The following is a 24,371-nucleotide window of genomic DNA, read 5'->3' on the forward strand; positions in this document are numbered from 1 at the left end:
CCTACTTTAGCTCTGATTGGTTAGTCCTCGTTTCCTAACCTTGTTTAGTGTTTAGTGTAGGTACGACGAGTGAGACGATTGGGTAAGGATAAAAATATCATAACTACAGCCAATCAGAGGCAGAGTAGGGCGGGTCTTCTCGGAATGCGGGTGGTGAAAGAGTAATAACGCCGCTTTCCCTCCCTGCAGCGCCATCTGTGGGCCGCTGGTGCTGTTTGTAGACTGGGAGAGCAAGAGCAGCGGAGGTTTCAAACCCACTGGATGCTGTAGTGAGAGCTCAAGGCTATGCTTTTAAATCAGTAGATGCCAGCAGAGAGAGATGACTCTGACATGGGACGAACACAGTTGTATTGCGCAGCGCTTCACATCGCCATGAAACCCGCTTCATGTTACCAGTACTTGCTTTCGATTCCCTGCATCCCGCAGCTCGGACCACTCACTTTAAACGGTAGGTTGGTTTGTAGCTCAGACTGAGTGTCGACGCTGAGTTCTGTGTGTGAACCTGCGCTGCATCGTCCTCTCTGGTAATGCACGATTCATCCTCAGACATCTACGTAATGTTAATGCTATTTCCACTGTTTTGCACGCACGCACGCACACACACACACACACACACACACACAAGCGGCTCTTAACGACACTTAAAACAAGCAAATTAAAGTTAATGCGGTCATAGCTACCATCTCTGTGTGTCTCTTGTGTATTCTGGGTTATAACTCAGTTATAGCGTCTAAGTAGGACTCAAAATGCTGGATGATTGACTGTCCCTTTGCCACCACTCACAGGCTAAAGGAGGCTGGTTTACGTTGACTGTCAGTCCTGATATTCCCATCTCAACCTGGTGATATGAGAGGCTCCGGAAGACGGTGATGGAGCTCCAGGAGTTGGGCTGGCTGTGTCTGGTGGGTCTCTTCCTAGCGTCCTTGCTCATTGTGCTGGTATGGCTGCTCCAGTACTCGCTGACCGTATTGCGGCTGTGGAGAGCCAAGAGGACAGCCAAGCAGGGCAGAGGAGGAGCAGCCCGGTTGAGCTGCACCCCCTCGCAGCTCAACCAGAGCCAGGCTGCAGGTGTGTGGGGCTTCCTGCTGAAGATTTGCTCGGGCCGGAGTGGAGGACCAGCATCTGAGGCAGGGGTTAAAGGCTTGCTGACCTCCCTGTTCTCCTTTAAGTCCTTCAGGGAGCACTGGCAGAGAACCTGGGTCAATGCTCTGAATGAGCAAGCTTGCAGGCATGGGGTAAGTTGAGATCTTTAAAGACTCCCTCCACTCAAAAATGTGTTTTTCTTCTTATTCCTTCAGTTGGATGTTTGAGCAAATGATGTATGTGCAGAGTTTGACACTAGAAGGTTGTTTTCACATTGATTTGCTGAAAGAGGAAGTTTATCTGTGCTCATTAATAATCTGCAATCTCATTTATGACCTCACAAATAATTGGAGCCAATCTCGTTCCAATGCTCAACTGATAAAAGTGTGATGTGGAAACTTGAAGCCTCCTGTGTACAAGCACTGAGAATAACATGGTCATTTTATTTTTTGTGGTAAAAATCATATCAGACATTTAAATATTGTTCCAAACAGTCTTTTTATTTTTTAGTACAAGTCTGAATGGTATCTTTAAACTGTTAAAGGGAGGATGATGACTGACTAAATATGACAGCATTGAGTAGAAGAGCATGCCTAAGGTTACTCCACTAAGCAGAGGCATACATAGTTAAGCACGGGCTCATGCAGTGATGCAATGGTGTGCCTAAGTGCGCTGGAAGAGTGTGTGTAGGCAGGGAGGTGGAGGTGGACGTGTGGGAGTTGGAGTGTCTCTAATCGGTAAGAGGATGGAGGGGTAGAGCCTTGCGTAACAGCTCTGAATCAATGCACATAAGAGCAAAGAGGTAAGACCAGTCAGCGTAGCCACAGAATAAACACCCACACCTCATATAAATAGTCTGATACCTCCGCCTGAGGGTGAGGGGTTGGGGGTGGGGGCGATGTAGGGGGGTTCAATCACATCAGGAAGAGGCAGAATCGATCCTGTCATCCAAGACAGAAGAATGATTGTCTCACCTTTCCTGCAGCTCATAACCTTTCCTACCAGTGATAAAGCAGCATTTGTCAAATGATATGAAATCTGCAACATTTAAAATAGAAGCCTTGAAGCTTCCTTTAAGTCTGAATGAATAACTGCATCACATTTTGTCACCAAACCACCAGTCCAGTCTGAGCTGCTGTGGAGACAGTGTTTTTGAGATGTGTGTGAAAAACAGCAAAAAATGGTGCTGCTGTATCTGCTTCACACAAAACTGTTGGCTTCAGTGTGGTCAGTGCTCCACACTGTTGGTAGTCTGGTACATGTTGGAGGCTTACTGTAACTTTATAAAGGTCTTTCTCCTTTGAAAACAGTTCCTTTGATCTTAGAATCAAAGTGTAGCACACAGTCAGATGTTTCCTGTGAGCACTGAAAGAAGAGCTACCCCCCACTTAGCTAGTGTGTGTGTGTTGAGTGAGAGATGAGTTGGTGGGGAGTTTAAAGGGGTTAGATCAATCCACAGAAAGGGTCACCTCACCTCAGCTGATTGAAAGGTTTCCTCTCAGATATTCAAGTAAATACTTTGCGCTACTTGTTCAGTGATGGTGCAGCTGTTGCATATTGGTTTTGGTCATAGCCTAATGATACAATGAATATGCCTGTGTTTGTTCAACAAGCTGCTCTTTGCCTGTTTTTAGCAACCAGATTAAAAAGAATGTCAGACTAACTCACTCGTATGACACCGCACACTCAAAAGGATTGAAATCCATGTTTCACCACCATCATGATCAAATTAAAAGATCTATTTGGCTAATGGCTGCCTGTCTACTAAGTTTAAACCAAATAATTATAAACAGGCAACAACAGCCTTTGTGATTTTGCACACATTTGCTTAATCAGCTTTAGTACTAATACATGTACATGTATGCCTTTTTTCTCTATAAAGTTAAATGAGAACATAGATATAAGAGATGCAATGATTAATTGATTAGTTGACAACTAATCAATTAATTGCCAATTCCTTGTTTTGATTCATTTTTCAAGGAAGAAAAGTTCTCTTACTCCAGCTTCTCAGATGAGAATGTTTTCTTTTACCTTCTATGGCAGTAAACTGAATATACTTGGGTTGATGACTGTTGAGACAAGACACCTGAGCATTTTTGGACATATTATCGATCAAACAACTAATTGATTGATTAATGAAGAAAATAATCAACAGATTAATTGAACAAGTAAATAATTGTTATTTGCAGCCCTAATATATACATGTTTTGTGTCTGAACACTCAGCATGGCCTAATTGGCCTAGCTGTGGCAGCTAACAGCTAGCCTGGCTTTGTCAAAAAGGAAAGATAACACTTTCCAGCACCTCTAAAGCTAATCCACATGTTATGTATCTGGTTTGTTTAATCCGTACAAAAGCCACAAAGTTGTGGTTCCACAGGGAGTTACATGCTGGACTTATTTCTTGGCCGGGTCGGTGACTTCTTGGCAGTCTCTGTTGGTTGCCCGGCAACTAAAGTTTCTGCAAGAAGGGGAAAGGGAAGTGTATTTCCCATAATGTCAGACTATCCCTTTAAAGTTGCATAGTCTTTGTGTCATGTTTAGGACCTTCATTAAAAATGAGGAGTACATTGCCTTCTTCTTTTGAGAAGGATACATTAGAGTGTGTAAACATTACTGTCCTGTACATACACAGTGCTAAAATGGTAAACACAAACCAGTATGAGCTGTGAAGACTGGGGTAACTTAATATTCATGCTTCTTCATGTGATTCCTTCATGGTCTAAGATACTGTATGTATTATCTCTGCGTACCACATTATGTTTTGGTATGCAGCATTAAGCCCACTGAGCTTTTCTTTTTATGTTTTCATCAAAGGGTTAAGTAGCTTGGTTTTTGTGCTGGTAATTAGACGGCTCAGTGATTCTATGGAGCTGCATCTCTTTCACATATGGTAGTAAATGGGAGTATGCCAGCTTAGTTATCTTACAATTGCCCAATGGTTATATGAGCCAATGTGACCTTTGTTGCTATCAGTTACCAAGAAACTCGACAACACTGAAGTGACTTTGGGTGAGCCTTGGAGTGTGTAGAGAGATCTTGATGGCGTTTCCAGAGGACAAACATGCTGTATTTCTCTCAAACAAGCAGGAAAAATAAATCACAATACAATCTAGCTATAATTGCTCATAGGGCAGTTATTCTGTTAGGAATAAAACTGGTAATTTGATTCTAAATCACCCTTTGGCTGTAATAAATAGACGAGGGAGGTTTGCTGTAGAAAGTAGACAGGCAGTATTTAAAGGCTCGTGTTTTTTTTAAAGAGGGCTGCAATGGATATTTCTGAGTATCATCCTGATTTATTATATGAAACTCATGCCTTCATGGCTTTCTGTGGGTTTGATCTATGACAGTTTGACCTTTATACTCATGAAACACTTGGAACTTTTTTACCTTCCAGTGATAAATCATATGATGTTTATTGTAAGATAATTGTCCAGACTGGGTAAATGCGTCAGTGGCAGAGGAGACAGAGACAAGCTGTCCACGTCTGTTTGTCCATGTGGCGTTTAGTTTGTGAACTGAGAGTGTGAGCCAAGGCTTCCCGAGCTCACTCATCACAATAAAATATCTACCAGTCATTGTGTCTGCATGCAGAGCAATCTGTTGTTCTGAATGTGTCTGGGGCATATGCAAATCACCTTTTCTAGTTTGTTAATTGTACTGATTTAAACTTGACACTGAGAATGTGAAATACAAACATTGTTTTAAATAGATATATCTACAGGATGTAATCTAAGAGCCAGGGTGGCCTTGTGATTGAGGACACTGACCTTGTCTTGTTTGTTATAACTCAGTTCACCTTATGTTCTGACTTTTCATCTCCTCCCTGAAAACTTGACTGGAAAAACCTGCTGTGGGGGTTTTGTGGCAATATGGCAAGTAATAAATGGTTTCAAGCAAGTCACGTCACATTCTTTGCTTCTTACATAGATTAAGCACCTGCCACCTGCCAGGCGTGTTGCTGTGGCCACTTGAAAAACAGACAGTCCAGCAACGGCCCAAACTGTGATACTGAAGACTTTTGTTCTCCTCTATGTTGCATTTCATGTTTATGTTTCGACATCAGCAAAACACGAGAGCCCCCCTGGATGAACACAGTGCGATGAAGAAACAGCTTCACTGTCATCATGTGGGGATTAGCATGCAAATCCTTTATAGCATTAACTCAAGTACTTCCCTGGCATTTAAGATTGATGCTGACAGAGGTCTTTAAATAATTATGTTGAAATTCATCCAAATAAAGGCAAGTTAATTAATAAACAGGGTTTAGTAAAACCCTTCCCTCTGCAAGCCCCATTATGTTGGGCAAAGCAATAAAGTGGCTTTTTATTAGTGAATGACACATAATTTTTCTCCTTTCTCCATGTGAGACCCAACATGATACTTGAAATAATGCACTGTAGCTGAAAAACATAATTCTAAAACTATACATCCACTATATATGAAAATTACTATAATAAAAACTGTTGTTAGTTGTAGGCCAAATTATACAGTTAGTTGTCATCAAAAAGTGATGAATGAACAAATATGCCATTTTAAAAGTGGTTCTGGGGCTCAGTAAGTGGGTTCAGGTCCAGCTATAAGCCTTACTATTAATATCACCATAGTTACCTTATTAGTATTATTAATATCTCTTGTATTGGGCCATTGTAGGCAATGTTGTAGATCAATGAGCTGGACTGTTTTTATGGTCCTGTTAATATTTTTAGATGATATTTGTGTACCTCAATTTGTCAAATATTTAACTTGCTTGATTAACCAAAAACAGAAATTCCTGAATTCCTGCATGACTATTGTATACATTGACAATATCTGAATGTTTTTATTCAAAAAATGTCTTATATGTCACAAATTTGTGATGTAAAATGACATGCACCATGATAAAGAATTTTAGCCAAATTCTAACAAACCTTACCCTTTGCCTGAGAAAGACCTGTAGTTGGCCGGAAAGTATCAAATGAAATTAAAGAGTGCTTTGATTTAGTGTGCAGATCCTTCCAGAGCTGTCAGCCTGTTATAAATGGCTCACTCACAGTGCCTGAAAGTCTTACAAGCTCTCACAATTTGTCAGCATGTCTTACATAAATAATTGACTCTTTATTCACACATGATGTAAGGAAAGGAGTTAATATCACATGCAGGCTGGTGTTGCCTTTAAGTGTGACCTTTCACATCATGGATTTTTAAGACTTTGTCACTCTCAAGAGTGTAACATGATATTCACTGGAAGCAAGGGTAACTACACTTAGTGAGTTAAGCTGTTCACAGTAATATGGATGAAAATGACTCCTGTGCTTGGTGACCTGGCAGAGATGTGCATATCTGTAGCTCACATTCATTTCAGGTCTGACTGTCCTTGTGGATTTTCTCTTCGGCCTTCTTGACTGCTCACTGCAGCAGAGAGTGATGCAACACTTCAATACTCACGTGGGAACATGTAAACACAGTGCTAGCTTACAGCTCATGTTGTATCACTAATTCTTAGTGTTGTCAGAATGCTGTAGCCTTTTAGCAAAACACGCTCTCCTGAGGGGAAGCCTGACCCTGACCCCTGAACTCCAGCATTCAAAATAACAAGACCAGACTAAAATATGATTCAGGAGTCTGAATCCTGACAGTGAAATTGAGAGTGGTTACATAAGCATGGGGAATAGCAGCAACACTATAACATTATACTCCAATGGATGCATTTCTATTTCTGTTTAGTGGGTGCTCTTGATATTTAGGTACGACTACACCAATAACATAAAAATACAGGAATGACTACAACACTTGTAGTATACTATGTGAGTTTGATGGGTCTACAACTGCATTGTTTTTTAAGAGATAGGTTAGAGGAGAGAATCACAACCCCGGGGTGAAGGTTGAGCAGTTGAGCGCTGTCCTTGCATTACAGCTGGGTTCTTTGCAGATATGAAATATGTCAAGTCTACTGTACCGCCTCTAATGGTGACTTATACTTTTGCCAAAAAGACCCCCCCCCCACACACACACACAGCCTTTCTCACTCTCTATGTGCCCCTGTAATAAACAGATTTGGCCCTTGGCTTTGTCGCAGCTGTTTATGTGGTGATATCAATAGAAGGACAGCCACTCCACCTGCTGCATAAACATACACAGGTCACTAGACAAAGTCTTGTACAATTAACACGACTATGTTAAATGTTTGTTATACCAGACACAACATCACATCATTGGATTCAGCTCTAAATGGTGGTTAATATGCTTTAAACACAAGCTATGAGGGTGGTTTGCACAGTGTCAGTTTATGTCAACTTTAACATGAGCAGGTTTAACACAGTAACAACAGAACATCTGTTCAGCAGCAGAAAAAAGCGAACCCCAACAGCGCATGGTGTCTTTTTTGGTCTCCCTCCTACACCTCTGGATGTAGCTCATTTCATTACTCATTTGTTTATCCAGAGGAAGTGTCTGTCTACTGAAGTATCACTGCAGAAGCCTCTGGATATAATCTTGTTTTGGCAAGAGGACTTGATATGGAGCCATTCAGATGTTTCTCGCTGGATTAGCCTGTGGAGGAGGCTTGAAGGATTGGACTGGTTGGCCCCTTCAGACCTGTAGATCATAATAGCATCGTCAGGCTGTGTGTGCATCTGCAGCTGACACATTATGTCAAGCCATTGTCACTTGGTTCGGTGGGTGGTAGAGGAGGACTAATAGAACAGACGAGTGTGCATCTGCAGGGAAGGAAGCTCCCTGTCCATTCAAGATCTGCAATTATAAACATCCTGGTGATTAGCCAGAGGCCACAGTTCACATAATTAATGCTCTGTGATTATGCTCAAATAGATTTTTTCTTAAGGAAAGGGGACGTTAAGCACCCAGCACCCATTTGGTATGATGGTGCAGAAAACAAACCTTTCTGTCCCTGGCTCATAGCTGCTAATGAGATGCAAATTCACACGTCAGTTTTGCTTTAACAGCCAAAATGTATTATAATTTTACCGTAATTCTGTGGCAAGCATTAATCTCCCATCATGCCATTTTACAGAATATATTTAGTTGTTCATGGACTAAATATAATCTTTTCAAGACTCTGGTCTCTAAAAAATATCAATTGGGAAACCCATTAATGACACTTTTGGGACAGTCACTGTGCATTCATGCAGGATAAAATGCTGTCAGTTCAACACTGCAACACTTCTACATTATGGACAGTGGATTTTCTTATATGTGTTTTCTCAATCACTAAACGTACCTCAGTAGTTCTTTACCACCATGAAGTGTTGTCACTTGTGTAAACTGAACCTCAGATACACACTACTAAAAGAAAGGCAGGAAAAGAAGAGGAGGGTCAACAAAAGCCACAGGGGGAATGTATTTCTGGTTGACCCACATGCTTTTGTGAAGCGTTCAGCCAGCCGGACCCAAAGGGGGTGATTCTGACAAACCTGAAGTGACACCATAGATGTCCTCAGGATCTGTTTCTCTCCAGAAATACCCTCCACATACACACTTGAACAGCAGTGATTCACAAGGACAAATAAGTGGTTATGCTGCTAGCAGTGCCTGCTCTGTGGCCTTCACCAGGAGGAGACGCAACACCACAGTGCACCAGATGGCTACACATAAGCCAGTCGGACCTTTTTGTGGGGAATAGAAAACCATAAACCTACGACCAGTTAAATGTTTTATGCTTTGCCTCATTAGACCATTTTTCTAGTCAAATACTATTCAGGCCAAACTTCCAGACATGCACATTTCAAAATTTTTAACTGGCATTATAGTAATCTCACAGACATGCAATGCCAGCAATGAAACTGATTCAACAACAACACACACACTGTAAATCTGATGAGCTAATCTTCTCTCAGGCTTGCAAAAATGTTCATGGGCACATTGAGACAAGTTTTTCCTGATGTGTGGATTGGCTGTATTTAGTTTAGCATGTAGGCATACTAACATTTGCTGATGAAACACAAAGTATAGCTGACCTGATGACTGTGCTGGATGAAAGGTCAGGAAAACACAAGTCAGTAAACTGTTTACAGTAAGTGTAGAGATGTTTCAGTCTGGACCAAAGTGGGGAACCACAACATGGGCATCCTAAGAACCATTCTGCTAGCAAACATAACAAAAATGCAATGGAAATAAAAATCTGATGACCCAACTTCCAGGCATGACATTAAAGAATTGATTGACTCATCTTGACAATCCCACACTGTTGTGTGTCCAATTTTGCTAAATTTTAAGGTCGTCATGGATTATTAGCAAGCATGAAATAAAATGTCATGCATGTCATACCATGCTCCCGGATCCTCACACACTCCCAGATGCCTAATAAAGGCAAAATTCCAAAAAAATCCAGTTTAAATATTAACATAATTCTGTTAGTTCTGATTAGGCTCATTCTTGCAGAATTCACGTGTCCCAAAAAACCATTGACACTCATTCACTCACAACATCATGATGATTCTAATTAGCCTCATTGCAAAGATGCCAGTGGTGTCTGACTGCAGGGACGCAAATCTTTTAGCAACACGCATCTGTGAGCCACACACAACCCTCAACCCTGCGAAGGGAACACAATCCGAAATACATCGCATCATATTTGTTCTGCACTTTGGGTTTGATGAACGGTTGGGTGACTGAGCTGTTTCAGAGGCTCCAGCCAGCCGAAGTAAACACAGCCGGTTGTAGGGTGTAATCATGTGACTGCAGTGTTGGTCCAGGGAAACTACGTAAGCTTGCAGCATTGCACTTGGCTTCCGGCCCTCCTGGCAGTAACACTGACACACACACACACACACACACACACACACACACACACACAAACACACACACACCACATAGACACAAACTTTGTTACATCATCCTCCCACCTCTGCCCCGCCTCCACCGTTGTGTTCGATAGAGATTGGACTTGGACCGAGAGGAACATATGCCCTGACAATAGGGGATTTGTTTTCTCTCACTTGTATCTCCTGAGCCAATTAAAGCCATCCAGTGAAACAGATCCTCTGGCACAGACGCAGTGATAGTAGGCCCTTGTGGTGTTTTCACGGTTCTGGTGAATTGTTGTTCTACAGAGATACTAATTCCTCTTGTTAAGGGTGCCTTCCAATTCCAACACTCAGACAGTAAAAGCTGCTTTTCTGTGACTAAGCATTGACGGAGGCAGTTTGGATAATAGAGGCTGAAGCACAGTGTCTTCTGATCAGCTTAAAAGAGTCACATTTTAATGAAACTTCTGCGTTATTACAAAAACCTCATATTAACTTGAATGTACTCCCTACCAGCCTTTGGTCAAACATATGTCGTAATAATTCTTTTGCCAGTATCTTCAGGCACTGTTCATCTGAATGCACAAATCCACAGTGCCGCCTAAGCTTCAGTCACAGTTGTGCTTTGCCACAATACATTAACTTCATGTTTTTTTTCTGCATTCGACTTAACACTGCTATTTTGTAAAGCTGAAAATTTCATATGAGATATCACATCAATACTCTGGATTCTATCACAAAGTTTGCCTGAGGTAATGTTTATTTTTCTGGAAAGATGTGAGGTTGTTCGAGTAGAGCCTTTGTTGGAGTAGATTTTTATTTTTAAGTGTTATTTTTTGTGATTAGAATGATGTGATCAGCACTTCACGCGACAATCTGCAAGTTCTTCAACATCTGAAACAAAACATGCTTAAAATTCATAAATTGCCCCAGTTAATTTGCATTCTACTTCAAGTCATACAGAAGCAGTTTCGTTCTCTAATTGAGAAGAGATCCATGAGGATTATGACTAACTGCTAGCCAGTCACATTAAAGACTGTATCACTGCAGTACAAAAATCTTTTATATCATCCCCAAGTGTCTCTCCCCTTTTAGTTCATGTTCATTTATGTAATATTTTAAATGTTTGTTCTCTTCTTCTATCTCTCCCAGAGCTCCATCCAGATCACTTTTGATAGCAGTCTCCAGTTTACTGCTGCCTCCGCAATAGATAGCGTGACCTGCACTGACCAATCATCACACCGTATGGTGAGTAAACTTTGTTGTAAGTGTTCGTTACAGCTGTGTCTAGGGTTAACTTAACAGAAAAGGTTATTGGAGCAATACATGCCAGAAAATCTGATACAAACATTTGATCTGATTGAAAATCTGATACTGTGTCAAGATCTAGATTTTCTTTAACAACAGAAAGATCAGTGGATTTATATCATTGACTGTGTATAAATATGGACGACAAAAGTGGCTAAAGTGAAGCCAATATATCTCCTTTCTGGGAGCTGCCATCTTGCTTGTGTTATGCCATTGGAGCCAGAGTCTGTGCAGTAGAATTTGTAGAATGACAGCCGTCCTGCTGCCTGATTGGTTTGAAGGTTTGAAAGTGGCTGTCACAGCTGTCAGTTATGATGACACACCCCCCTTTTATATCATCAAATAACTAATAAAACAACAAACCTATTAGAACAATGAGCATTTGGACAAACATCAGTGTGATGATGCCAACCTTAAATGACAGAAAGCATCTCTGGGAAAAATGTATTTGATGTGTATTTGATTTTTTTAGTTTGGCTCATGTCCCATCCACTATCATGGAGGGGGAAGGAGGTATGACCTATACTGCAGCCAGTGACCAGGGGGTGGACGAGGTGTTTATTAGCTTAATTTTTGAGGAGCTGTCAAATGTCGTCCATCTTTACAGTCTATGATTTTAATAGTCAAAGCATAGATATGATGGTATGAGGATGACCTTGATGCTGTCTGTTTCTAGTGAGTGTAGTGAATTTTATTTTTGTTATCTCCAATTCCATTATTTTTCCTTTGACAGCCTTTTGTTGTTTGACAGGTTTTACACTGTAAATGTAAGGTGGACACAGTTACATTTCCTGTGACGGTCACCCAGCAGTCACCAGCTGCCGTTTCCATGGATACTTACCAGATCAATATAGCACCTATGGAGGCAAAGGTACAAAAGCACACCACCTGGATTTCACAATTTGCACATTTGAGGGCGAGCCTCTAAAACAAATGAGAATGTCAGAGCATCATTTGCATTGTTATTCAAATGTGTACATTTACCCGTAAATCACATTTACTGGTCCTGCCTTCACTGTAATTCTCGTTACATCAATTAAATTAACCTTCTTGCATTTCACTGTAGACCAATCACTTCCTAGTTTAAAATAATCTAATATTTATCAAAATTAAGAACCAATTTCCCACGAATTCTGTGACTTCCTGTCATAGCTGTGTTTGTTTTCTCTCTTACTGATATTTATCTGCACTTCGATCCTTCCACCACCTAGCATAACAAGAAATAAGTATGTTTGAACTGGAAGAACAGGACCCTCTTCATGTATTGTGTTAAAAAGAAATCCCACAGTTTGTCTGCTAAAGTTTGCCTGTGGCTTTCTTGTGTCAATAGTGTTTTAGCGGCTACCAATTTTCTGGGATAGACCTCTAAATTAAATAGTGGGGCAATTATTTATTGATGTAAAAATGCCACACATAGCACCTTTAATATAATACTGTGCGATCAATTGTAAAAGAACCGAGAACGTTTGCCTGTTATCCTGCTGTCTGTTTCTTTGTCTGATGTGTTTTCCAATCCTGTGCCTCCTGTCTGTCTCCATCAGGTGGTTGTGTGTCTGGAAGAGGTGGAGGACGAGGGACTGCTGATGTCCTGGACTCTTTCCAAACAGCCATCATTTATTCTGACCTTGTCTCCATGCAAGCTGCAGAGACAGGTGAGATGATCTGACATTGATACCACTAATATGATATGCCCACTTCTTGTAGGATGAACTAAAAGGTTCCACTCAATTAAAAAAGAAAATGCAGAATTTTTTTTTTTTTTTTTTTTTTACAGAGAAGATGTTCATGCTTTCTGTCAATTAAGATTTAACATATTTTATATGTGAGTCACCGTCATTGGTCATGAATAAAATGCTAATCCTGAATGTTGAGACAGCAACTGTTAGTTAAGTAAAGAAAAACATTGTTTTCATTACTAAAGAAAGCCCTTATGGATACCCACTGAGTCTTAACAAGAATAAAAGTCTACATTTGATCTTTGTAGTCAAGATAAATTTGACTATGAAAATTTGGGATGGATTCAGTCCCCCTAAAAATGTAATGTTTTTTGAACAAACGAAATTGGTCTCAGACTAAAGCAAGAGTAATCAATTACATCCTAATTGTTTTTCTTGGATATTATATAATATTATTTGATTAGAAGATTATATCAGATATACAGATTTAATTAATAGCCTCAGTTTGTGTCCATAGTTTCCTGTTACAACACATACGAGTTTATCATTAGAGAGTAGTCTGTTGATTCTTCTTCTTTCCTCAGGGCACTGAGGGTGAGGCAGACCTGGACATGATTAAAGGACTGATAGAGGATACTCTATTCAGCACTCAGCCAGCCATGGTCCTCAATCTCAAGACTTGTGCTTCCAGTCCTTTGGTGAGAAATGTTTCTCTCTTGTTTAACTGCAAACCGCAACCACAGCAATAAGACTGAAATACATGCATTACTGTGACTGGATGCTATACATCCTGTGCTAAAAGTGACTTTGTTGTTGAGCTCTGCACCCTTCTTTCTGCACTCTCTCAGCCCCCCATGGATCATCTATCGGTGGGATTAAACTCTGTACCCCAGAGCGTCTTGGTGCGACGCCTGCTGCTTCGGCAGCTCAGGGCAACCTTAAGTAAAGGTCAGATATATTCTCTCAGCTTTAGATCATTTCAGTCTGCCGAGGTCTCACTGTGTCTTGATGTGTTTGCAGGTCAGGGGTCTAGATCGGGGGAGCTGTGCTGCGTCCTGAACCTGGATCAGCCTTCTATAGAAAGGACAACCTGCTTCCTGTCTGCGCCCAGCAACCCGAACATCCCATTGGAATGGAGTGAAGAGATGACTCTGTAAGGAAGCATCTGTGACGTCAAACAGCTGTTCATGTGCCATCATTGTGTGCATTCATGCCGATATAAGGGGAAAAACCAGCCTGGGAAAAAAAAAGTCCAGTGTTTCACTTTAATTCTAACAGAGTTGTATCCTGTGTGTTGAAGGGAGCTGAGCCCAGAAACCAAAGAGCTGAGAATAAGACTTCTGGAGAGGAACGGTAGAAAGGAACGTAAGTCGCAGATCGATAGCAATTCACGTTTGGCTGCTATTCAGAAACCTGTTCAGCAAGAATGTTTAGACCTCTTAAGCGAAACCTTTAATGGCTAAAATGCACTGTTGGCAGACTCACTGTAATGGTTTCTGTTAGCATTTTAGAATGGATAAAAATGTCAGGAGATGCTCCCACTGCAGCGTCAGAATTACAGTTAATGAGCAGCTTTCATGCTGTTGGTACAAATATGTTAAGATGTGTGTTTTCTTTGAATCTTGGTAGAGTTCCTGCATGGTCACGCCTCCATAGCCTTTGACCTCCAGCACAAAGTTCCTACCGGTCAACATACACTGTCAATAAGCCCCGGACACGGCCTGGCACCAAACGCTACCATCACAGCAGAGGTGATGTTTCAAACACTTTGTAATGCTCTGAAGTGAACAGTTACATCACAGTTTATTATCTAACATCAGACAAGCTGGAAGGAAACAAAGAAACACAACAAAAGAAGAGAGTGTTGTATAACAGCTGATACATACATAGTCTGTTGTCATGTCTTTACAGCTGATCTCTACTAGTTTTTTCAGCCAGGTTAAGGGTTATTGTTAGGGTTACTTGTTGCCTTTTGATAGAACATCTCCTGTACGTCTCCTGCAACGTACAGTACCTTTCCTCCTGTTGTATGTTCCACTGATTAGTCATCTAATATTTCCCCTGCAGTCCAGATGTCATTTCAAATAAAGTGCCCACCTCCACCAGCAGAACACATTTTATTTGCTTGATTAACAGTGTGAAGTCTCTTAAAAGTGGACGTTGTAGGAGCATCTGACTCTCTCATGTTTTTTTGGGTTTTTTTTTTACCCCTCCAGGTTCTGTATGTGGAAACAGAGGAACCTCGCACACTTAATGCTTTTCCACTTCGTTCCTCGCTCACCCCTACCAAGAAAGTCGACGTAGACCGAACCATCATGCCAGATGGAACCATCATCACTACTGTGACCACTGTCCAGTCTCGACTGAAACTGGAACGCAGTCCAGGTAAATGTACAGCAGGAATTATTATATTGTGACATGGTAGGTGGGCAACAAACAAGCAATAAAAAAAACAAGGTTGTGACAATATTAACAATGAGATAAAATTGTTATGATGCTTTTCAGGTGATTCCCCTTTGTGTTCCCCGTCCAAAGTGGAAGTGACTGAGAAGAAACCCACCATCCTATCTGACAGCAGAGGCAGCAGCAGCAGCAGCCCCAACCCCAGCAGTAAGTTCTAGAGTGACAAGCCAGACCTATTATTTTACATAACAGATGCAAAGTAGGATAAGCAACAAGCAGCAGTGTAACACGAGATGAGAAGAATGAACTTTTCAACAGGCAGCATTCACTCCATGTTCAGGTACTCCTGCTCAAAAAAGCCTTGATGTAGTTAAGTCACAGGTAACTTGCTTCAACGTACAAAACAGTCTGATTAACACATCAAAATAATGTTCTCTGTTTGATATATATTTCTAATAAACCACACATTTTCACACTGTCATTCATTGCAGCAAAAATGTATTCAACAATGTGTACATTTTTGAAAAAAGTTCACTACTACAATGCAATGGATTAATATATCTGTGCTCAGTGAGCAGCCGCCTTTCGAATGGCCTGGATCCTGTTGCAGAGACAGCCATCCGCCAGCTGACAGAGTCCGCGTCCAAACTAGCGCGGAAGACACCAACAAAAAGGAGCACGCTGATCATCTCGGGGGTGTCAAAGGTCAGAGAGTAGAAATTGTGTTACATGTAGTACCTTGTAAAATTTCTGCCATCACTGATAAAACAAAAAAGTAGTCATGAGGTATTGTTCTATTTATTATTCTACCTGCAGTACAGTATATTGTTTAAGTTGGTTTGATCATTTTCAGTATTTGTAGTGTTATCAATGAGATGTCAGTTATACAGCCCGTTTTTTAGATGATTTACCAAACTTTACACCAAATACTTGATCAGTGAGCATTTAGCATACCGTAGTCTAAAAATCCTACTTTTAGGGAATCTAAAATATAATGACATGGAGCCAGGCAAAATGAGTTTTATCTAAATTTAGTCCAGAGTCACAGACCTCCATTGGATCACATTATGTAGTCTCTTGACCTGATTTTTGCCTTGAAGCTCGTAGAAATGCATTCAGTGCAAGAGGCTGCAGTTGAGACCTGACACACATTTCAGCAGGGTGTGTAAGTGTTGTGATGTTGAAAGTGTATGAATGAACATTGCTTATTTTAAAATGAAAGTCATAACATTAAGTTTTCATCTTAAGTAGCCTTTTAACACAAGATTCCAACATCCATCTCTCTGTCCACCCATTAATTACTATGCTAACTTTTTTGCATTCATGCTTCAATTTATTGCTCATCAGGTTCCGCTATCAGAAGATGACTGTGCATTATCAAGCGGCTACGCTGCATCCATGGATGCAGCCATGCATGGCAACCATTACGGAGCGGGGAATCAGCAAGACCCGGATGAAACAACACCCTCTGATGTGTCAGAGCGGCCATCTGTAGATGATGTGGAATCAGATACTGGTTCCACTGGTGCCTTGGAGACCCGCAGCCTCAAGGACCATAAAGGTAACATTCAAGGATTCAAGCATCAATTATTTGCCAAGTATAGAAATACAAGGAATTTGCCTTGGTTCATCGTTCAGTACACACAAAGACATTCAGATTGAGTAAAAAGTCAAACAAATAACATGGCCTCTACGCTGTGTGGGTTCAATAAAAGATGTAATGAATAAAAATATAACAACATGAAACAGACACTGTTATGATGATGCTGGGTAGAGGCGGTGAATAAAGTCAGAGGTGCAGGTGCAGATAGCAGCAGGTCTGTAGGATGAGACAATAAGTTTTATGGTACATGGGGAAAAAGTGTATTGGTTTTAATTATCTGGTTTCTCCTCCCAGAGGGGATGGGCTGGCATATGTGGTGGATGGGGTTGAGGGGTTAGCCAGGATGCCTCTGGCCTTTTTCCTGGCCCTGGAGGTGTGGATGTCATGGAGGGAGACCAGGCTGCAGCCAATGATTTTCTCTGTAGAGCGGAAGATGCACTGCAACCTGTCCCTCTCTCTCTCTGAGTCTGAGTCAGGGGAACCAGACCAGTATAGAGGAAATCAGGATGCACCAGATGATGGCCGTGTAAAACTGCACCAGTATTCCCTGTGGCAGATGACATTTTTTAAGGTGCCTCAAAAAGGACAGCGTCTGTTGAACTTGAACCTTTTTACAGATCAAAAGTGTTTTTTTCTCCCATTGATGTGCTGACTGATGGTAGTGCCGAGGAATAAAAGTGAGGGAAGTGATTAAATTGCTGCCTTGTTTAGTGTTAAGACGTGTTCATTTGAGAGTTTAACAGAGGGGCTGGTTGAGATGCAGTCATTATTGTAAAGGGTGAATGGCAGGGGAGAGAACACACAGCCCCGCAGGGCACTGGTTCTGATGGTCAGGGTGCTGAACATCCACTTAAAGATCCCGTCAGGCACAGCTGGCTCAGCTCTGGTTGGATGGTTTTAAACGCAAAGCAGAAATCCACTAACGGGATTCCGGTCTATCGGTTTAGGAAGTCATGGTGCTGGCTCAGGTTGATGGCGCCCTCCACTGACTTGTTGGCCCGGCAGGCAAATTCAGGGGGTCCATGTGGGGATCTATTATGGCCTTGATGTGTCTCAGCACAAGTTTAACAAAGCCCTTCATGACCACAGAAACTAATGCAAGAGATTTGTAGTCATTCAGCTCCAAGATCTTGTGCTTTCTGATGACAGGGATTATAGTAGATTTATTTAAACTATCTGGGACTGAGCAGGGGGATAGGGACTGGTTAAAAGTGTCTGTGAAAACAGGGGGCAGCTGGTCTGCACAGACCTTTTAGATGGATGAGGACTGGAGACATATCCTGTTCCTGGGGCTACTCTGGCTTTCTGAGTTTTGAAAAGTTTGCAGACTTCCTTCTTGGTTATCAACAGAGGGGGAGGGGGGAGGGGAGAGGGGGGGCTGGGGGCTGATATTCATGTGGAGTGAGGGGTCTGTAGAAGAGAAGCATGGAGGCTCGGGGGTTTGAAATAGAAGGCAGAGTGATGAGGGACTAAGCTCAGACTTACAGAGGATTTGAATCTACTGTTGAATAAACTGAAGTGGTGTGAAAGTTGAGAATTGTCCAAGTGGTGAGGGTTTTGTGATGGTCTGCAGTCCTCTCCAGACAGCAGCTGGGTCGTTAAATGTAAATTATTTTTTCAGGTTCATGGATTGTCTCTGTTTGATCACCCTGATGGTCCTGACCTCTGCAATATGTATTTGGCCTGTTTGTACTAATCTGTGCTTACACTTTTAAAGGCAGCCTCTTTGTTTTTGTGAAGCTGCCTGAGTTCAGCTGGGGGCTTGTCATTATTGTGTTTGATTGTACTTTTAAAGATACATAAATCCTCACATAAACTTATGTATGATGCAAACAAATCTGTTACAGGCTTACATAACATCAAACCTTCAACTGGGCAATCACTGATTTAAAGGCTGTATAACATGACTGACTAAACTTCAGTCCTGCTACTGCCCCCTGGAGCCCATGCTGCAGCGCACACCCAACCAGACTACTGGTCTCTAAAGGAATTATCAGTCAAAAGCAATCATTCGAGCTGTGACATGAAATTAGTGAATTAATTAATTAAATAGACTGGTGCCTCTTTAATGAACTGACGTTTTCTGTCTGCTTCCTGCAGTGGGCTTCCTACAGAGTGGAACCAAGCTGTTGTTCCGCAGACGACATCGAGAGAAGGAGTCCTGCCTCAGCCATTCACATGAAGACATCTCCAACATGGGCAATAACTTTGCTGCTGTTGCAACCAGCAGCCGTAAAAAGTCTGGCAGCTTCTCTCGGCGTCTCATCAAACGCTTCTCTTTCCGTTCATCAGGCAAATCAAAAGGCAAAACCACTGGTACCAATGGAGGAACCAGTTCACTGGATAACTGATTATCATTGCTGGGGTAGGACTTGCGTGACCCTGCTGTTACTGTCAGAAGAACAACTAAACATTTCCAGTCTTTGACAGGTTGAAATCCCCAGGTGGGCTGTCGCCTGTACATCTCAAAAGGAGGATACCTCTGGGAGGGCTTTCCTCTGGAGAGAAATGATTGCACCTTCAGTACAGAAATTAGGCTTAATTACATTATTGAAGTTGAAAAATTATTATGAAGCTTATTTCTATGAAGGAATCTGCTGCTTGGTGTGGAGAGATGCTTTGTGTTTGAACACAAACTATAGTTTGATTGTGACTGATGGTTGAAATACTATAAAACTATTTCATGATATAAAATTGTAGTATGATGCTAATGGTCGCATTTTGGACTTTTTTGTTTTTTTTGAACAGCACATGTAAAATCCCTGGGTTGTATAAAGGTAATTTATTATTATGTGGTTCTCATGAAATCAAGTGCTATTTATTTTACTTAAAAAATGAGTCATCATAGTTGCATTACACTGTAAAATAGTCTTTCCATGCAGAGGTAATTTTAAACACATAGTTAAGTAAGCTAACAATAAAAAACACTCTTAATCTAGTTATGTCCATTCATAATTGCTTATACATGAGTTTAGAATGTTGTTCAATGTTGTATCTTAAAAGAAGCAGAAAAAGATGATTTATTGTACTTTTTATTTTACAAAAGTGCTTTCTGTGAAATATCATTGCAATTTCAGTTTGCCTATGAAACTTCAACCCTCTCTTCAAAATAACTCAGACTTGTCATTAAAACAACAAATACAGATTTTCAGTGTCAATGTAGTACAAACTGAAGGATTTCTAGCAGACGTTTTTCTGGGCAGAGTTTAAGCTTGAATTCTGACAGTGTTGGCAGACAAAAACAACAACAAAAAAACATGTTCAGGTCCTGCTGTCATTCTTTCTATTATTCACTCCAATTAATTCAAAAGTGCATTTGGACACATTATTAAGACTTAAGCTGATACTTGTATGGACATTAAATTATTGCAATAACCATCAATACTGTGCAGCAAGATTGCATCTATTGTGCTCTCATATAAAATGCCTCGCATTGCTTGCAGGCAAAACCAAACCAAACATTTGATCATGTATTAACATTTACAGCACTATTTATCCATTTTGAAATTTTAAGTTTCACATCACTGGTAATACCACAGCAATGCTGTAGTTTAGATTGGAAGAAATTCAACTATGAAGTCACAAGGAAGTATTTAGAGATGCTTCAGGAGCAAAGGATTGATATTTATTCAAAGTTTGCGACACAGTGATGTGTAGAGTGGACATACTGAGGGTTGGATATGATTGACATAATACCGGAGCTAAGATTCAAAGCAATGTGTTGCATTTTTAAAGGCAAAATGATAGATTCAGGATGTAAAAATGTACATAGGCTATGTTTGTAACTTACTTCAAGAAAAAAAAAACTTTTAACAGCATTCATTGTGTGACTTCATAACAACCAAATTAAGTTATTTTGATTAAATGTTCAGGTTTATTCTGCATCATGAAAAGGATATCTATTAAAATGGGTAACAGAGGTGCTGCTGTTATAAGAACTGTGATGAACATGCACTACGTGCTTTACAGAACTACAACCAAGTCAAAATGCTGAAAAAATGAACAAAGCCACTTCATTGTCCTAAGGGCAGCACATTGTATATATGGCTGAAGCGTGAAACAGAAAGCAGCTGCAAAATTTGAGATATGTATTATTTCTGTTGTAATATTTAAAAAATGTTTTATTTATTGCAAATAAATTATTTTTGAAGCCTCAATCTGGAGGTGACTCTGGACAACTTGTCATTTTATCTATTTTAATGTGCATTATTCAGTTTTTGAAGGCATGGCACATTTTAATTTTAGCTGTAAATACTAGTTTCTTTTGTTAGAGGCATTGAGGTTGAAATGACCCTGTTGTCATTGTCTAATATTGTCTAAAAAGGCATCAAAATGAGGTCTGACAGATGTACTTCACATCTGCTCATGATGAGTGTAGTATCCTCTCTGTGGGGCTTCAAATTCAAAATCATCAGGGGCCAACTATACTTAAAGATTTACAAATTGGATTGAAAATAGATTGAACATGACCCAGCTTTACTGGCAAACTGAAAATGTGCTTGTGTCTACGTGATATGCAGCATCAATATGCACGAACTGCTGCACTACAATTGCTTTACTGCAGACTTTGTAAGCGCCAAAAACTTGAAGCTGGAGGGAAGACACCGGATTGGTCCTCTATGTCCGCCCCTCTGCGTCACAATAACCATCCAGCCAATCACGTTTCTTCCTTCTAGAGCGCCTATCCTATTTGGTTGACGACCGGGATAGTGACCGACTTCCTCTTCCCTTTATTATTTCAGAGCCAATCATACTCAGCTATTTTCACTCAAACAGCCAATCGCGTTTTAGGGCGGGACAAAGCGTGGGGTTTATATCCAGGTTGTGAGGCTGCCTTTTTCCTACTCGTTTGGAAACCTTTGATTTCTGCGTCGTATCACAGAAGATCAACTTAACAATGTCTGGAAGAGGTAAAACCGGAGCTAAGGCCCGTGCCAAGGCGAAGACTCGCAGCTCCCGGGCCGGCCTGCAGTTCCCAGTCGGCCGTGTGCACCGTCTCCTCCGCAAAGGAAACTACGCGGAGCGAGTTGGTGCCGGTGCCCCTGTGTACCTGGCCGCCGTGCTGGAGTACCTCACCGCTGAGATCCTGGAGCTTGCTGGTAACGCCGCCAGGGACAACAAGAAGACCCGTATCATCCCCCGTCATCTCCAGCTGGCTGTGCGCAACGACGAGGAGCTGAACAAACTGCTCGGCGGAGTGACCATCGCCCAGGGCGGCGTCCTGCCCAACATCCAGGCCGTGCTCCTGCCCAAGAAGACCGGTCAGTCCGCACCGAGCTCCGGAAAGGCGGGAAAGAAGGCCTCCTCTCAGTCTCAGGAGTACTAGCCTGCAGGCTAATAACTACCCCCCAAAGGCCCTTTTAAGGGCCACCCACCCCTCATTGAAAGAGCATTTTTCCTGTTCATCGCTGTCTTGTTCAACTTTCGCATGTTTCTATTTAATAAACGCCTTATTTTATAACAGTGGTCGCTCCTGTTCGTTGTTGGCGTCCTGCAAACGTTTAGCAGGCCAGCTGATCTGCCTTAAGTGTAAATCGTAAGCTAGGTTGATAAACATGCAGCAGGCTACTGCAGGTCTGGTGGGGAAACAGTGAGGCCTTACCATCATGCACGACTGGGTATCATAGGCCAGATCATGCAGCGGGGCTTGCAGAGTGCTGCCAATCCAATTCTCTACAATGACTGTGCAGCTTTAAACATAAACGTTTAAGTTCATTTACTGCATAAAGTGAAGTAGTCTCGGCATGTAACCCCCCGCCCCCCAAATAGTCTTGAAGAATAATCCCTGAATTACTCTTGGCCAGTTGAATTTATTAAATTCACTCACCTGAAACTAATTTACTCTAATCCAGAGTTCTCAGGCACTATACCTGCATATAGCAGTGTTGAATTCATATTGTACTTCACTGTTGTACACATTTCCTCCTGGACAATTTTGCAGGTTCACTGGTTCACTCTTTAATCCTTGAATCCTGCAGTAAATCCTGCCTTCAAGAGGGTTGTGATATTAAATTTGAGTTGAAACTGTTATTGAGATTTTGGCGTCTGCTGCTACAATTTCAACTCCTTTGGAAGTAATTGGATGTTAGAAACTACTCTCTCCAAAATTCCATGATATAGATTAAACACCTCTCTATAACAATGACTGAAGCATTATCTTCATTGAAGGGTTTTTCCAGACCTCCTGTACTGGACATGTAGCTAACCGTAAACACTGAAAACAGCAAATGTTGATGGGTGAACCAAGTTAAACCAAGTTATTTTGAGCACCCTTGGAATTTTGTTCGTTAAACTGTTTTCTTTGGTTTAAAGTGCACTGAATAGAGAGTTTAAACATTTGTGCGGTTGTGGCCTGCATAACACTTAACGGTTTTTTCTGCATGAAGGTCCAGGTGTTTCCTTATTGCATGTGGAGATACAAACACCTGCAAGCTGTTTATCGCAAAGTGCACAGTGGCATCTGATCAAATACACATGGCCTGTTTACAGAGGGTAAACAAGGGGGCCCATAACATCAACATTTTAATTCCTTTATCCAAAATGTTTAAAAAGTGCCAGAAATAAGACATCTTTATTGTGACAGAAACAAAAACAATCAGGCTGCAGCATTGGGATAAAGTTAGAGTATGTCATTTAAGTCATACAAATGTGAACACCAGGATCTGCATGGGCAAACCCTGAAACTTCAGCTCGCCAACAAAGTCTATAATAAAAATAAAACATGTCTCATCTGCCTGCCAAACAAACCACATGTCAGTTAAACACACCAGGCTGCATAAAATAAAGCTTTCTGCACCTTGTCAAGACAGTCTAATTAAGATAGCAAACATCCAGGAGTTTCAAATGTAAGTTGTATCAACTTTAACTCCTTTCTGTCCACTGTTTTCTACAAATTCTCACTGAACTTTGAATACGACAAATGTTTTATTTCATATTAATTATAGTATAGATCAGACAATGTCACATAAAAACAACAGTTGGGACTGTACTTCTCTGACTCTGCCACCAGAGGTCAGTTGCTTCATATCTGAAAGTAAGGGATACATGTGTGGCACAAATATCTTGTCATTCCTCAGAAAAAAAAAGGTCTGTCACTCCATTTTCTCCTCACTTATTCTCACATGTGTTTTATATTTAATAACAATGGAAGACAGCTCACTGCACACATTGTTCCTTCAAATATTCAACTTGGATCCTGATCATAATCCCACAAAATATGGATAATGTCCTCCAATTAAACATAGTGAACATGGTTTACTTCTGGAAATGAAAGCACTAAGAAGTCACGGATAATATCTGAAAAGCTATCTATTAGTTTAACTTAATGATTGTATACTTCTTAAAACCTTTTTTATGCATGGGGCATATAGTCACTTTATGTCTTCTGTATGGACACCTGCAACCTTTCAGCAGGAGTAGCTATCGAGCATGCAGATATTTCTGTCTGCTTTGACTGTTTTATTAGTGGCAAAAGCGGCATGACGCACCGAGTTTGAACTGAACCCAGGACAGGCTGAACCAATTACTCTGGCCTTGACAACGTGTCCAACAC

The 24,371-nt window shown here is 41.1% G+C and overlaps 2 protein-coding genes across 3 annotated transcripts; both read left to right on the forward strand.

Annotated features, from left to right (window-relative positions):
• The first annotated feature begins 237 nt into the window (after positions 1–237).
• On the forward strand, positions 238–19,725 carry c2cd2l (c2cd2 like). 2 transcript variants are annotated; one of them, XM_053331994.1, is made up of 15 exons: positions 238–448; positions 786–1,235; positions 10,982–11,077; positions 11,889–12,008; positions 12,679–12,789; positions 13,398–13,511; positions 13,662–13,761; positions 13,834–13,966; positions 14,114–14,178; positions 14,443–14,564; positions 15,030–15,198; positions 15,319–15,423; positions 15,788–15,921; positions 16,564–16,777; positions 18,920–19,725. In XM_053331994.1, the coding sequence occupies exons 2-15, from the start codon at positions 870–872 to the stop codon at positions 19,168–19,170; spliced, it is 2,100 nt and encodes a 699-aa protein (XP_053187969.1). In that variant the 5' UTR covers positions 238–448; positions 786–869; the 3' UTR covers positions 19,171–19,725. The 2 variants fall into 2 exon arrangements, with proteins under 2 accessions (XP_053187969.1, XP_053187968.1); XM_053331993.1 differs by having other exon boundaries at positions 13,662–13,966.
• A 1,902-nt stretch (positions 19,726–21,627) lies between these two features.
• On the forward strand, positions 21,628–22,375 carry LOC128371634 (histone H2AX). The gene has a single exon (XM_053331999.1). The coding sequence runs from the start codon at positions 21,717–21,719 to the stop codon at positions 22,143–22,145; it is 429 nt and encodes a 142-aa protein (XP_053187974.1). The 5' UTR covers positions 21,628–21,716; the 3' UTR covers positions 22,146–22,375.
• The last annotated feature ends 1,996 nt before the right edge of the window (positions 22,376–24,371 follow it).

Source organism: Scomber japonicus, chromosome 13, assembly GCF_027409825.1.
Source record: "Scomber japonicus isolate fScoJap1 chromosome 13, fScoJap1.pri, whole genome shotgun sequence".
NCBI lineage: Eukaryota > Metazoa > Chordata > Actinopteri > Scombriformes > Scombridae > Scomber > Scomber japonicus.

Excerpts from the sequence above, each read along its gene's own strand:
- LOC128371634 (XM_053331999.1), top strand. The coding sequence starts at position 21,717 with ATGTCTGGAAGAGGTAAAACCGGAGCTAAGGCCCGTGCCAAGGCGAAG.
- c2cd2l (XM_053331993.1), top strand. The coding sequence starts at position 870 with ATGGAGCTCCAGGAGTTGGGCTGGCTGTGTCTGGTGGGTCTCTTCCTA. Across the intron at positions 13,512-13,661 it reads CTTGTGCTTCCAGTCCTTTG|CCCCCCATGGATCATCTATC; the intron begins GTGAGAAATGTT and ends GCACTCTCTCAG. Across the intron at positions 13,967-14,113 it reads TGGAGTGAAGAGATGACTCT|GGAGCTGAGCCCAGAAACCA; the intron begins GTAAGGAAGCAT and ends TGTGTGTTGAAG.